The sequence below is a fragment of the Suncus etruscus genome, chromosome X (genome assembly GCF_024139225.1).
Source record: "Suncus etruscus isolate mSunEtr1 chromosome X, mSunEtr1.pri.cur, whole genome shotgun sequence".
Classification (NCBI taxonomy): Eukaryota; Metazoa; Chordata; class Mammalia; order Eulipotyphla; family Soricidae; genus Suncus; species Suncus etruscus.
Window position 1 is genome coordinate 15992436 of NC_064868.1, and position 13417 is coordinate 16005852.

Below are 13417 nucleotides of genomic sequence, written 5' to 3' on the forward strand. Positions count from 1 at the left end.
TTTGTTCTCATTCTTTGTTATGTGTGTCAATCTCTGGGGTGTGAGGTGGTACCTCATAGTTGTTTTGATTTGCATCTCCCTGATGATTAGCTATGTGGAGTATTTTTTCATGTGCCTTTTGGCCATTTGTATTTCTTCTTTATCTAAGTGTCCATTTCTTCTCCCCATTTTTTGAGGGGATTAGAGCTGTATACTTATTTTTATACATATTATATATTCTCTGATTTAAAAGAGAAGTATTAGGTGTCTGAAGTTATAGTAGAACATATAAGGTGCTTACCTTGCACATATTTGACCTGGGTTTGATCACCAGCACTCCATATGGTCCCTTAAGTACTGTCAGCAGCGATACCTTAGAAGTAAGCCCTGAGCACTGCTAGGTGTTTCCCAAATAAAAACAATGAAAGAAATAAAAAAATTTTAAAGAAATAATTCTAAATGGAAAATATCCCCTAAAAGGTATATACCCTGAATCTGTGTACTTGTTTTAATTTTTGTATCTGTCCACTGATTATTAGAAGTAAATCTATTAAAGTTTAATATGTAGTTTACTTGAGTGACTAATAAAGTGAAAGAATGATAGAATTTTAAGGAAAACATTCCTGCTATAGTCAGATCTATTTGTTGATGTAAAGTCATTAATGAGCAGTTCGTTCCAATGGGGGAAAAATCTATCAGGCGAATCTGGAGAAAGATTAGAATCAGACATAGTTGGATTTCTTTCTGTAGGTATCCAGTAAATTTTGGTAAATACTATATATATACATATATATATAGCTAGATTGTCCTATTGGATGCTGACAATAAGAATAAGTAAGTGCAGTTAGAGAAATAACTACACTAATAACTACCATGACAATGATAGAGAGAGAGGGGCAATGCCTGTCTTCAAGACAGGCAGAGGATGGGGGATGGGGAAATAGGGGACAATGGTGGTGCAAAAATTGCTCTGGTGAAAGGGAATGTTCATTTTATGTCTGAAACACAGTTCTGAACATGTTTGTAACCATAGTGCTTAAATAAAGAAATTATTTAAAAAAATATATGTATAATGAAATGAATTGATGGATAATTCTTTCCCCTAAACCACTGATTTATCTAATTTTTCTCTACCAATTTTTACAACTTTTTGTATGAAAACTCCTAGAAAATATTTTGACTTAAAGGGCAAAGAATCATATTTGAAATATTTCTTGGAAAATGATTAGTTATTGAATTGCCTGATGATGATATTATGAATTTTTTGCCTCCAAAAATTCCAAGAGGAGGATCTAGAAGCTGGGGCAAACTCCAGGACTCTACATCTCAGTCCAGGAATGCTTACTCGGCCTTTTCCTGATATCAGGATTGGGCTTTTGCATTTGTATTGGGCTGAGTCTATCATTGACCACACTTTTTAGTGTATCTTCTCCTTATTTGATCACATGGCTTTTTAGTTTGTCCCTCCCACATGTTAACTTGACAGCTGCATAATACCTATTCTTGCAATCATGGCTACGAATATTTTCTGATGACAGCTCAGGAATTCAAGGTCAGCTGCTTAGTGATATGAGTGGTATCTTTATTATTTAGTCTGCTAGCCAGCTGCATTAGGTACTATTGTTCCAAGGCTGGATGCCCGACTTTTAGTAGTGAAAAATTAGAAACAACTCAAAAGTTCATCTTTGAGAAATGGTTCCTTAAATCATGGTAAAATTACAGTGAAAAACGTGATGTAGTCCCTACCACATCAATCTAAATTTATAGACACTGTTCATTTCCTCTATTAAGTGTACTTTATAAGCATCATCTGGTTTAATTTGCACAATAATCGCATTAAAGTTCCATTTTTATAGATGACACTGATGTCTCCAAAGTCACAACGTAGTAGAGAGTGCAGCAATAATGAAATCTATGTTCTATGGACATTCATTTTTTAAATCTAATTATACTTGACTATTAGCACATGAGTGTTAAAATTATAGGTCCCATTTACTCTCCTCTCATGGATATTTGATTCAAGAAGTAAAATTCTTTCATAAACATAAAGGATAAGGAAGAGAAGCATATTGTAGTCACAGCAAATATATCAGGGCCAACGAGATAGTGTAGGGATGATGGAGCTTTCTTTCTGCAGCTGACCCCACTTCATTCCTTGGCATATCATGATCTCCTGAGCATTACCAGATACAGTCATTAATATTCCTAAGCACTAAAGGATGTGAATTTGGAGGCCTCCAAGTCCTATTATGGTAGCCCAGAGAAATCCCTAGCACCAGAGGGCACAAGTAGCACTGTATGCTCAGTTCTTTACATTGAACCACAAACCAGGTTGACTTGGGATCACCAGAAGAGACCTCCCTAATTAATAAAGCAAATTAATGCTAAAGTAAACATAGTAGGTGTCAAAAATATGTTAATTGGAAAGGTTGTAAGTTAATGTACTATCCATGATTCAAAACAAAATTGAAAAGCATATCCCCAAATTCTGGCTGTGTGTGCAGTCCATGTGACGGATTTTTACGTAATTTCAAAGCCATTACTCTGTTGAAAATACCCAATTATGAGTGAAGTCATACTTTTGCTTAAATGTAGCTATTTGTCACATACCCTGCTCATGGATTGGCAGGATTAACATCATTAAAATGACAATACTCCCCAAAGCATTGCACAGATTTAATGCCGTCCCTCTAAAGCTGCCCATGACATTCTTCAAAGAAGTGGATCAGGAACTTTTGAAATTCATTTGGAACAATAAACACCCTAGAATAGCTAAAGCAATCATTGGGAAAAAGAATATGGGAGGAATTACTTTCCCCAACTTTAAACTGTACTACAAAGCAATATTTATCAAAACAGCATGGTATTGGAATAAAGACAGGCCCTCAGATCAGCAGAATAGGCTTGAATACTCATAAAATGTTCCCCAGACATACAATCACCTAATTTTTGATAAAGGAGCAAGAAATCCTAAATAGAGCAAAGAAAGCCTCTTCAACAAGTGGTGTTGGCACAACTGGCTAGCCACTTGCAAAAAATTGAACTTAGACCCCCAGCTAACATCATGTACGAAGGTAAAATCCAAATGGATGAAAGACCTCGATATCAGACCCAAAACCATAAGATATATAGAACAACACATAGGCAAAACACTCCAGGACATTGAGACTACAGGCATCTTCAAGGAGGAAACTGCACTCTCCAAGCAAGTGAAAGCAGAGATTAACAGATGAAAATATATTAAACTGAGAAGCTTCTGCACCTCAAAAGAAATAGTTCCCAGGATACAAGAGCCCTCCACTGAGTGGGAGAAACTATTCACCCAATACCCATCAGACAAGGGGCTAATCTCCAAAATATACAAGGCACTGACAGAACTTTACAAGAAAAAAACCCATCTAATCCCATCAAAAAAATGGAGAGAAGAAATGGACAGACACTTTGACAAAGAAGAAATACAAATGGCCAAAAGACACAGGAAAAATGCTCCACATCCCTAATCATCAGTGAGATGCAAATCAAAACAACTATGAGGTATCACCTCACACCCCAGAGATTGGCACACATCACAAAGAATGAGAACAAGCAGTGTTGGCGGGGATGTGGAGAGAAAGGAACTCTTATCCACTGCTGGTGGGAATGACGTCTAGTTCAACCTTTAAGGAAAGCAGTATGGAGATTCCTCCAGAAACTGGAAATCGAGCTCCCATATGACCCAGCTATACCACTCCTAGGAATATACCCTAGGAACATAAGAATAGAATACAAAAATCCCTTCCTTACACCTATATTCATTTGCAGCACTATTTATCATAGCAAGCCTCTGGAAACATCCAAGATACCCTTCAAAAGATGAATGGCTAAAGAAACTGTAGTACATATACACAGTGGAATATTATGCAGCTATCAGGAGAGATAAAGTCATGAAATTTTCCTATTCATGGATGTACATGGAATCTATTATGTTGAGTGAAATAAGTCAGAGAGAGAGAAAGACACAGAATGGTCTGACTCATCTATGGGTTTTAAGAAAAATGAAAGACATTCTTGCAATAATAACTTTCAGACACAAAAGAGAAAAGAGCTGGAAGTTACAGCTCACCTCATGAAGCTCACCACAAACAGGGATGAGTTTAGTTAGAGAAATAACTACGTTTTGAATTGTCCTAATAATGAGAATGTATGAGGGAAATAGAAAGCCTGTCTACATTACAAGCGGGTGGGGAGGAGGGAGATTTGGGACATTGGTGATGGGAATGTTGCACTGGTGATGGGTGGTGTTCTTTACATGACTGAAACCCAAACATAATCATGAATGTAATAACGTTGTTTAAATAAAAAATTTTAAAAAATTGAAAAAAATGAATTCTGAAATGTATAGTACAAATCATACATTAAGGGGACATAATTGGCACAATATAGTTTGAAAATCAAAAAAAGTGTAGATAGATTTGTTATAGCAATATTACAAGTTGTGAAAATCAGAAAATATGGGTTCTTATTTTTTTAGTTTGTATTTAAATTTCTAAAAAAATGTAGCTATTTGTATGTAGCTACTTGTATGCTTTGGATTTTACAAAGGGTTTTTTTTTTTCATTTCTTTATCAGGAGTCTGATCCATTCTGTTCAGTTTTCTTACTTTTATTTTATTTGTAATATTTACAGATGGACAAAAGAGGAAGAAGTCTCTGAGAAAGAAACTGGATTCACTGGGAAAGGAGAAAAACAAAGATAGAGGTAAATGGACAGAATGAACTAAAGCAAATGCATCTTCCATGGAGCATAATGGTTGAATTTGGTGGGGTTTTTGAATGGCTTAGATTTATGTGATTCAACTCCATTATGTAAACTGGATTTCTATGATGGAATGTCATTAAGAGCTGTTTTGGTCTACTCTTTTGTGTTTGAGTGGCCCTGTACTGAATTGATGAGTTCAACTGGTTGGAGAAAAGCGATGCTTGTGCCAAATTTATGGTTCCAATTATGATTTTGGCCCATTGTGATTCTATGCAAAAAGAAAACCTGGGTTGAGTAGCCATGGACAGCATCTCTAACACTAACCAGCTGTCTGGCATATCCAGAAAGTTCGGCCAGGCTAGTTGAATAAGAGTTTGGATTGACTTTCCATAACTACTGGAAAAGAAACAGTCTCACCCTGAAGATGGGTCATTCTTTGAATTTTTATGTTCGATCACAGCATCCTCACTTTTTATATGCTTTCAGAACTGTTGACTCTTCATATTGTTTCCTCCTCTTCTCTATTTTGGGAACTAATGCTTTAGTCACTCTTTCAAAGGTATTTGTGGTCACTTTTAAACTAATATTCGTTGAGCCTCATAATTGGCACCTGGGCTCCATTAGCACCATACAATGCTGGGTAGCTTGTTTCTATGGCCCCACATGAAATAACTGCTGAATAGTGTAGTCATATAAATGCAATTTCACTTCATGTGACATACTACACAAGTGTTGAGTGAGGAGAACCATTATGGCTCACCTCAGTGTTCTTTTGAATAATGATGGATTCCTCCTTGGAAAATAATGGAAGGCAATGAAAAGGAAGGTCTGAAATCATATACAATGTGATAAGGATTGAACAAGATATAATCTCTGATTCTTCACCCATATCTTAACTGTCCAAAGGATAATGACATTTAATTCTTTGGACTAAAAGGAGATAAAGTGTTCTAAAGAACAGAAAAGCAATGTTTAAATTCCCTCTGAGCATGATTTCTCAAATCATGGATACTTTGTGTTGCTAGGGCTAGGGTGGAGTTTTCCTGTAACTTGTAAAATATTTAATATTTTCTTTGTTTTTGGTGCCACACCCAGCGATGCTCAAGGGTTCTTCCTGAGAATTCAAGAATCACTCCTGGCAGGCCTGGGAGAGAGGCCATATGGGATACCAGGGATTGAACCTGGATTGGTTGCATGCAAGGCATGCACCCACCTTGCCCACTGTACTATCACTGGTTACTTTGGAGACATTTAGCAGCATCCCTGGTTTCTACCACTAGATGCCAGTAGCACTGCTCCAAACAAAATATCTCAAGATATTTACTTTTTTTTTTTTTACCTCAAACATGATTAAAAATAAAGTGTGAAGTGATTTCTACCAATTATTTGTGGAACCTTTAAAAATTCCACTTCCCAGAGTCCAGTCCAATAAAGTCTGATTCAAATGGTGCGAAGTGAAAATGGACATGAGTAACATCATATTCTTCTCTGGGCTTGTTCTCTTGCAGCAGAAAATGCTCTAGGAATAGCGAAGGCAAAGGATATTAACCCTTAGCGAACTACCTCTCACTGCCTGACAAATTGAATTTTGTGGAATTTCTTACAGCAGGTAGCAAACTGGTCTGTCTACTTGTGCACAGTGTGTAGTAATAGCATACCTACAGCACAAAACTTTAGCAGTGCAGGTTGGGAAAATCTCTACAAGCGGGCAGGTAGGAAGGCATGTAGCAGAAGCCTGAAGAAAAGGGCTCCTTCATATAATGACCAAGATTTATATGTATCACATATCCTCACACTATAGTTGATTCTGCTGATTGGTTTTACCCTCTGAGGTCATCAGATCAGAATCAATCTGGTTGTGTTTACAAATGTGGGTGTGGGAGGATTGTGGGATGCACAATCAAATTGCACTTACCCTTCTACGGGTTCGCAAGATGAGCTCATCTGTCCTTATGCATATAAGATCTAGAAACTATATAATTCTGTTTCATATTCAAATGAGAATGCATAATATGATCCATTAGCTGGCTGGCCCCTCCTTCCTTTTTCCCTTTTTCTTCCTACTCACTTCCTTCGTAAGTTCATATCCTTTATTTACTGGAACATTAGTAGGCAACATAGTGCTTTGCTTTCTTTTTTTAACATAATTTTTATTGATTTGTAGTGGCTTACATATCGTTCACAGTAATATTCCAGGTACATATTTACATTGAATCAGGGGAATTCCCACCACCGAATTGTCCTCCCACAACTGCTCCCATTCTGCCTCCCATATTCTCCACTCTTCCCCCCGGGGGCTGCTAGAATTCATGGCCCCCTCTGTGTCTAGTTAATTACTTAGTGAGCTTATATCTGTTTGGTCTTGGTGCTTCCATTATTTCCCCCTCAAGTTGGGAGGCGGGGCTAGAAAGATCAAGTTATGTGGATTTGTTTGAGGAAGAGAAAGGTAATATAATAGGGTAAAAATCGACTACGTCGACTATGAGCGGAGTCTTTCTAGAGGCTCTTGTCTTTGGTTTGAGAGACGATGGGGAAAAGAAGAAGGTGAAACACCACAGCAGTTCAAAAAGAGGAATCAAATAAGATATTCAGTGAGCACTGCAGCCATAAAAATATGCACCACATAGTTGCCATGGTCTTGAGATAGGAAATATGACAAGGCGCAAGGAGGAAGGGAAAAGAAGAAAGAGAAAGTAAATATATAATTAAAAAGTGGACAACTACTTCAATATTTACCCCCAAACAAAGAATTCGATCAAAACTAGATAAAATAAAAAATAATAATAATAATAATAAAGGATTATTTAGTGGTTTTTGTCTCTCCCCCAGCCCCCACATAGGCACAGTAAATGTTGGGGTCATCCAAAACGGGATTTTTCTTGGTGTGGTGTGGGACTTCCAAGCAATACTCAGGGTTTCTGCAGGCCAATCCCAGTGGTATTTTCTGGGCTCTGCAGGCCTAACAAATCTGTGCTATGGTCCCTCAATGTTTTGCTTCTCAGGCTCAGTAGTCCTAAGAGCTACCAGGACTATCTCCCTAACTTTATCTCCCTAACTCAGCATAATCGTTGAAAGTAGTGTTGCTCAAACTAACCCTGCCATCAAGTAAATGCCTTTCCCTTGCTAGATTAGCAGAATTCTCAATGTTTATAGAGTCTATTAAAGGAAAGACTCAGCTCTGTGTTGGTAATTTAAAGCTTTAAAGTTGGATAGTTTGAGGATGGTGGTGTTGATAGTGGGCCTTGAACACTCATAATATACAATTTACATGCTTCTTCAGAAGCATAGATCCCGGGCTCAACTAAGTAAACACACACCGTAAGTATTTTTGTTGGCAATGAATGTGTTCTCCCCAGTAAATCAAAATGTATATATGTATCTCTAGTACAAAACAAAAGCAACTGTTGTGCTGAACATGGAAGGATAGGCCAATGGATACCAATACAGTGGACATTTATCCATACCTTAGTGAAAATTTGACAGTGTTCTGAGCCTGCTCCAGATGCTGTCTGGAGAAGAAAAAGAGGTCCCAGTGCCCCCCAAAGACAGATATCCCATTTAACAAAGGGGAGAAATATCACGTGGCATGGTCAAAGAGACATTGTTGTTTGTGTTGTGTGTGTGTGTGTTTTTAAAGCTTAATGTTTAAAAACAAGCTGTCCTGACAACAGAAGTAGCTTTAAGGACTGGAATGCACATGTTGCTTGTTTCCTGGCACCAAATTGTCCCCCAAGGACTAAGCTGGAAGTAGTCCCCAAGCAATACTGGGTATGGCCCCAACCCCAAACTCAAAATATTGAAAGAGAGAAAAAAAAAAGATGTCCACAGGTTCAGTGTGAGAGTGGCAGTGTGAAGGTCTGATGTAGTTGTAATTGGTTCCCATTATTTCCTTCCAGTGTAACCGTAGTGTCGGAGTTCATAACAGCTGCACATTTGCAAAATGATCATCGTTTCAATCCAAGAGTAAAAGCAGGAAAACAGGAAACGCAAAATGAACTCATGGGCAAGGTCATCTAAAAATAAATATCAGCATCTTTTTAGAATTAAATTGTTCTTCTAATAAAGTGAATCATTAAGTAAGAAATAGGTCACTTTATTAATGAAATCGGAGTGAATCCTGTCTTCTATTTTACTTGGTTGCCTTGATAGCTTACACAGTGGATCACGTGACAGTCTTCAGTTCTTGCCATGTGATTCTCAGTTTCCAAATGGAAACTTGTTAAGATTGCTGCAGGTTCCCCAAGCATAGTTTTATTAACAATGACTGAGCTCTTCATTTCTCTGAGGTCCATTCCTTGGCAAGCAAAAACTAGCTTGTAAACTTGCAAAACTCAGAAAACTATGTGCTGGGGCCGGGCGGTGGCGCTCGAGGTAAGGTGCCTGCCTTACCTGCGCTAGCCTAGGAGACAGACCGCGGTTCGATCCCCCGGCGTCCCATATGGTCCCCCAAGCCAGGAGCGACTTCTGAGCGCATAGCCAGGAGTAACCCCTGAGCGTCACCGGGTGTGGCCCAAAAACCAAAAAAAAAAAAAAAAAAAAAAAAGAAAACTATGTGCTGGTGTCAAAAAGCAATTGCTTTGTGGGAAAAATGTTTCCAAATAGCTTCTTTGTTCCAGTGATTGTGGTTCCTGATTGGTGTATGGGGCAGTAAGGCTTTACTGTTGTGGAGGTCTGGGAGACAGGTCCTTGTTTTCAACTTGGGCCATATATTTTGACATAATCAAACAATTCTTCTTTTACTCTCATTGCAGCTTCTCCTTCCTTCTTTGTTCTACACCAACCAACAGTGATACCACGTGTGACTGTGGTGCTTAGCAAGGGCCACACCTCATATCCCACTGCTCATAGTGTTTTTGCTAGGTGCTTGTGCAGTCCTCATCCAAGGACCCATAATGTTTTCTTTAATCGCCGTGATTACAAAGTTGTTCATGATTGAGTTTCAGTCTTACAATTACACGCTTCACCCATCAAAGTCTCCTACCATCAGTGTTCCCATTTTCCTCCTCACCCACCCCCAATGCCTTTCTCTGCATTCTGCACTATTGTTATTGAAGGGGCACCCTGCACATCACTTTATGTACCCAGTTCTTGTCCAAAGGGATCATTTTTAACTCTCACTATAATAGGGATCCCATCTCTACCTTAACTGCACTGCTTCACAATTTGTGGCAATCTTCCTACCATGTAATGAGGACCCACATTTTTGGATAAATTTTTAATTGAATCACCATGAGATACTGTTGTAAAGTTGTTCATGCGTGTCAGTCAGCATCCTCTTTTTGACTGTGGTGTTTCCTACAGAGAAACCCTTTTGTGGTGCTCACAGACCTAGCTCTGGAGCAGCCAGAAATCCCCTGGGGTAAAGGTAAAGATGATCCTTGTAGGGAAAATAACTGGTGTATGTGGAATTTGGAGTTTACATTTGCAAAAAAGACAAGCTAAGCACTTGTGCTAGTTCTCTGGGCCTGGTGATTAGTACTTCATGTGAAAATTACGTTACATCATGTTTTATTATTGCTTATTCTCTAAATAGGTTATATTTGTGAGAACTGTTAAGTCAAACTGTTCAGGAATATTTGGCACAACTTTTTGTGTCTTATTAAATAGCAGTAAAAAACAAAAATGGAGCATCTATATCAGAATGTGGGAATTGTCAAAGCAAATGTTCTGTCTGCTGCCCAGAATTTATTCTTGGGGCAAAGAGGACAATAGGGAAGCCCTATTCCAAGGGAAAATAGAAAGGAGATAGCACAATTTTTGGTCTGTATACTGAGAGCATGGATACCTTAGCATGTTATTAAGCAGGGGTAGACTTGTTGATGTCTTTCCATTGATTGCCACAATTCAATGTGCGATGGATGAATTGGAGAAAGGCAGAGTGATGGCAGGAAGCTGGACTTCAGAGGTATTGCCATTATTGGTGAAGGCTGAGTCCACTATGGAATAGAAATGAGTGGATGGGGGAGAGTCATAGAGTAGAAAGTCAGAAAGAAGTGGATGTTTTGAGGTGCCTCAGCAGGTATATTCAATTAAGATCTGTACACTTTGACTTCCTGCTAAGTATGAAAACATGTGGTTGTCCATGAAAGATTGGCAGATGACTCCTTGCTCCTTCAGTATCTGAGCTCACCCTTCACAGAAGTAAAACACCAGGACAGTTTAGACTGAGGACCCAAATTTAGTTCATCTGCACAAGGGAAGTCAAGTCCCAAGGCCCATTACTTCTAGAGCTCACAGATTGGAGGTTGAAATGATCCAGGGAAAGGTGGATATCTGCCCCAGTTATTAGGGAGCAAGACTTCTTAAACAGGATAGGGAGCACTTATTACTTAAAAGGCAGTGAAGGACATTTAATTTTTCCGAATGTCCATGATGTGTGGCTCCTATTAAAGGCGCCTCGGGAATACCAGGGCTGAAACCTGTGATGGGAATGTAAGCTCAGGTCCTTATCTCAGTGTCCAGACTCTGGATGGGAGCCCAGCTGTCTTACTCTAAAGTGCTTAAGCAGCAACTAAGAATTGCTGTCTCCTCATCGCAGCAGGAGGACAGAGAACCCAGTGAGTCGTTGATGGGTAGATCCATTTAGCCCAGGGTAATGGCAAATAGGGAGGATGGGCATGAATCAAAGTCAATGACAGCAGAAGGGAGCCCAGAAGGGGAGACAATGGCAGACTTGCAAGTTTCAGTCCCTCCTTGGGATGGTGATCATCACCAAAGTTGCTGATCACCAAAATAGATGGTATGTCACTTTCTGATGTCATGGCTCATGGTGAGGACAATAAACAGTTACTGGTAATGAGGACAATCAGGACAGCAATCTCCTGGTGAAGATATCTGGGTGATGACATGATACACATTTCTGCCCCCAGCATAAAAAGTATTGGCTGAGTGTCCTTATGGTCTGAACTCCTATTCTCAACTTCATTGGTTGTTATTAGCAACAAGAGCTCTAGAATTCCTATACACTCTATCAGATGTGCTTTGAAACTACAAATAAGCATGTGAGTCCACTGCTTAATTGACACATGCAAGGTTTTACTCAACAGTCTTATGGTGAGTCCTCAATTTCACATTTTGCAAAACAATGATGTTCAAGAAGTGCTGCCTAAAATATTGGGGACCAGTCACCCAAGTTTGGGACAAAAAAGAGCTCTTCTTTCTGTAGCTAAGAGTCCTGAGAGAAAATGCCAAGAAACTCAAGAGATTCTAAACAGATCTCAGGTAAAGAACTATAGTCAACCATGAAAAAAAAACTATTTGAAAGAAAAATCTCTTCTACGTGGCTCTATTTCTAGAGTGAGAATAGAAAACCATATGGAAGGAAACTAACTTCATGTACCCCACCTAGTTCATTTGTACTCAAATATTCTATATTCACAAACACCCAATGTAAGACTTTTCAGCATTCAAAATGTCAAATTCCAAAGGGCACCATTTTTCTTCCTTTTTTCCCTTAAGGATATTAAAAATGTTACAACCCATCTGGTTGGTTTTCCTTTTATGGGAAAAAAAAAGACTGCAAAGGGAGGAACCCAGAGTCCCAGTCTCAAATGTGACATGACCAGACATGTGCTACCTGATATATCTGTCAATGTTCCTTTTGCTATTCTAATTCCTCCCAAAGTTTTTGTGTCCCCTGCATATCTGTCAGCCTTGGCTTATACCTGTTTCCAAACTTTCCCCAAATTTTTTTGAAGTCTGACTCTGAATATTTGCACAAACATGACCTACTGATCCATATCACATACCCTGGGCTGCACAGCCTGAGACTGGTACTGAACCCCATTGGCTAGAAAGCTTTGTGATTAGTGGAAATGTATTTTTATCAGAAGTGTTTTTCATACAGGATTTTACTTCCCTGCTCCCCTTAATTGTTCAAAGGAGAAATGACTACCTTTAGGTTTTATTTGATCAAGTGTCCACTCATACTGAGAGAATTTAAACATTCTCTGAAAATCCCAGTATCATTTCTGCTTGGAATGTTAACTTGGCCATTAAGCCTGTGATGTTAAAAATGTTGCCATGGATCAAGTAGGAAAAACTTTTATGGCCTCTTTCCACCTGATTTAATGTTCAGTTTTTTTTTTCTCTCTGTCTCTCTCTCAAAAGAACAAACAATCTTAGAATTGTTTTCCCTTGATCATGCTGGTTTTATGTGGAGGGGTTATAAAAACAAGGGAAAGGCTGGCTCCCAACTGGCGAATTTGGAGTCTCCAAGCAATAATTCATTTAACTATTAGTGCTGTACAGTATGACTCTCAGATAGTATCAGGAAAATTTTGGACCCCAAGGATTGCCATGTTGATGATCTACTAAAACACTGACTTAATAAGCAATCCAGAATGCATCTCTCTCTATAAATCCAAAAAAGCTTGAGATGTCTATATTCTACTAATTCCCCCCATTGTACTTATGGGATGGTTGGAAAATTTCTCTTCTGCACACCTCCCTGGGTATTAGTTGTAAGAGTTTACTTCTGCATATTGCTTATATTAATGCTTGAGGAGTATTATGAGAGTGATAGTTCGAGCACACAGGCTGCAGGGAGGTGAGGGGAAACATGATGGGAAAAAAAGCTGATACTATCTGTGTCCAGGATAATCATTTCATATGCTGCCTCCTTGAAATAAAACCACATAGGCTGTTCTCCTCTCTGAATTCTAGTTTCTTCTGAATGCATCTCTCTCTTACTTCATTTGCT

General features: G+C 38.8%; 1 protein-coding gene across 1 annotated transcript in view; it reads left to right on the forward strand.

Moving 5' to 3' along the window:
- Positions 1–13417, forward strand: part of ARHGAP6 (Rho GTPase activating protein 6) — a 289551-nt gene that overhangs the window by 227121 nt on the left and 49013 nt on the right. Inside the window, exon 3 of the mRNA XM_049767109.1 lies at positions 4645–4716. Within this exon, the coding sequence (XP_049623066.1) occupies positions 4645–4716 (72 nt within the window). The remainder of the gene's footprint in view (positions 1–4644; positions 4717–13417) is intronic.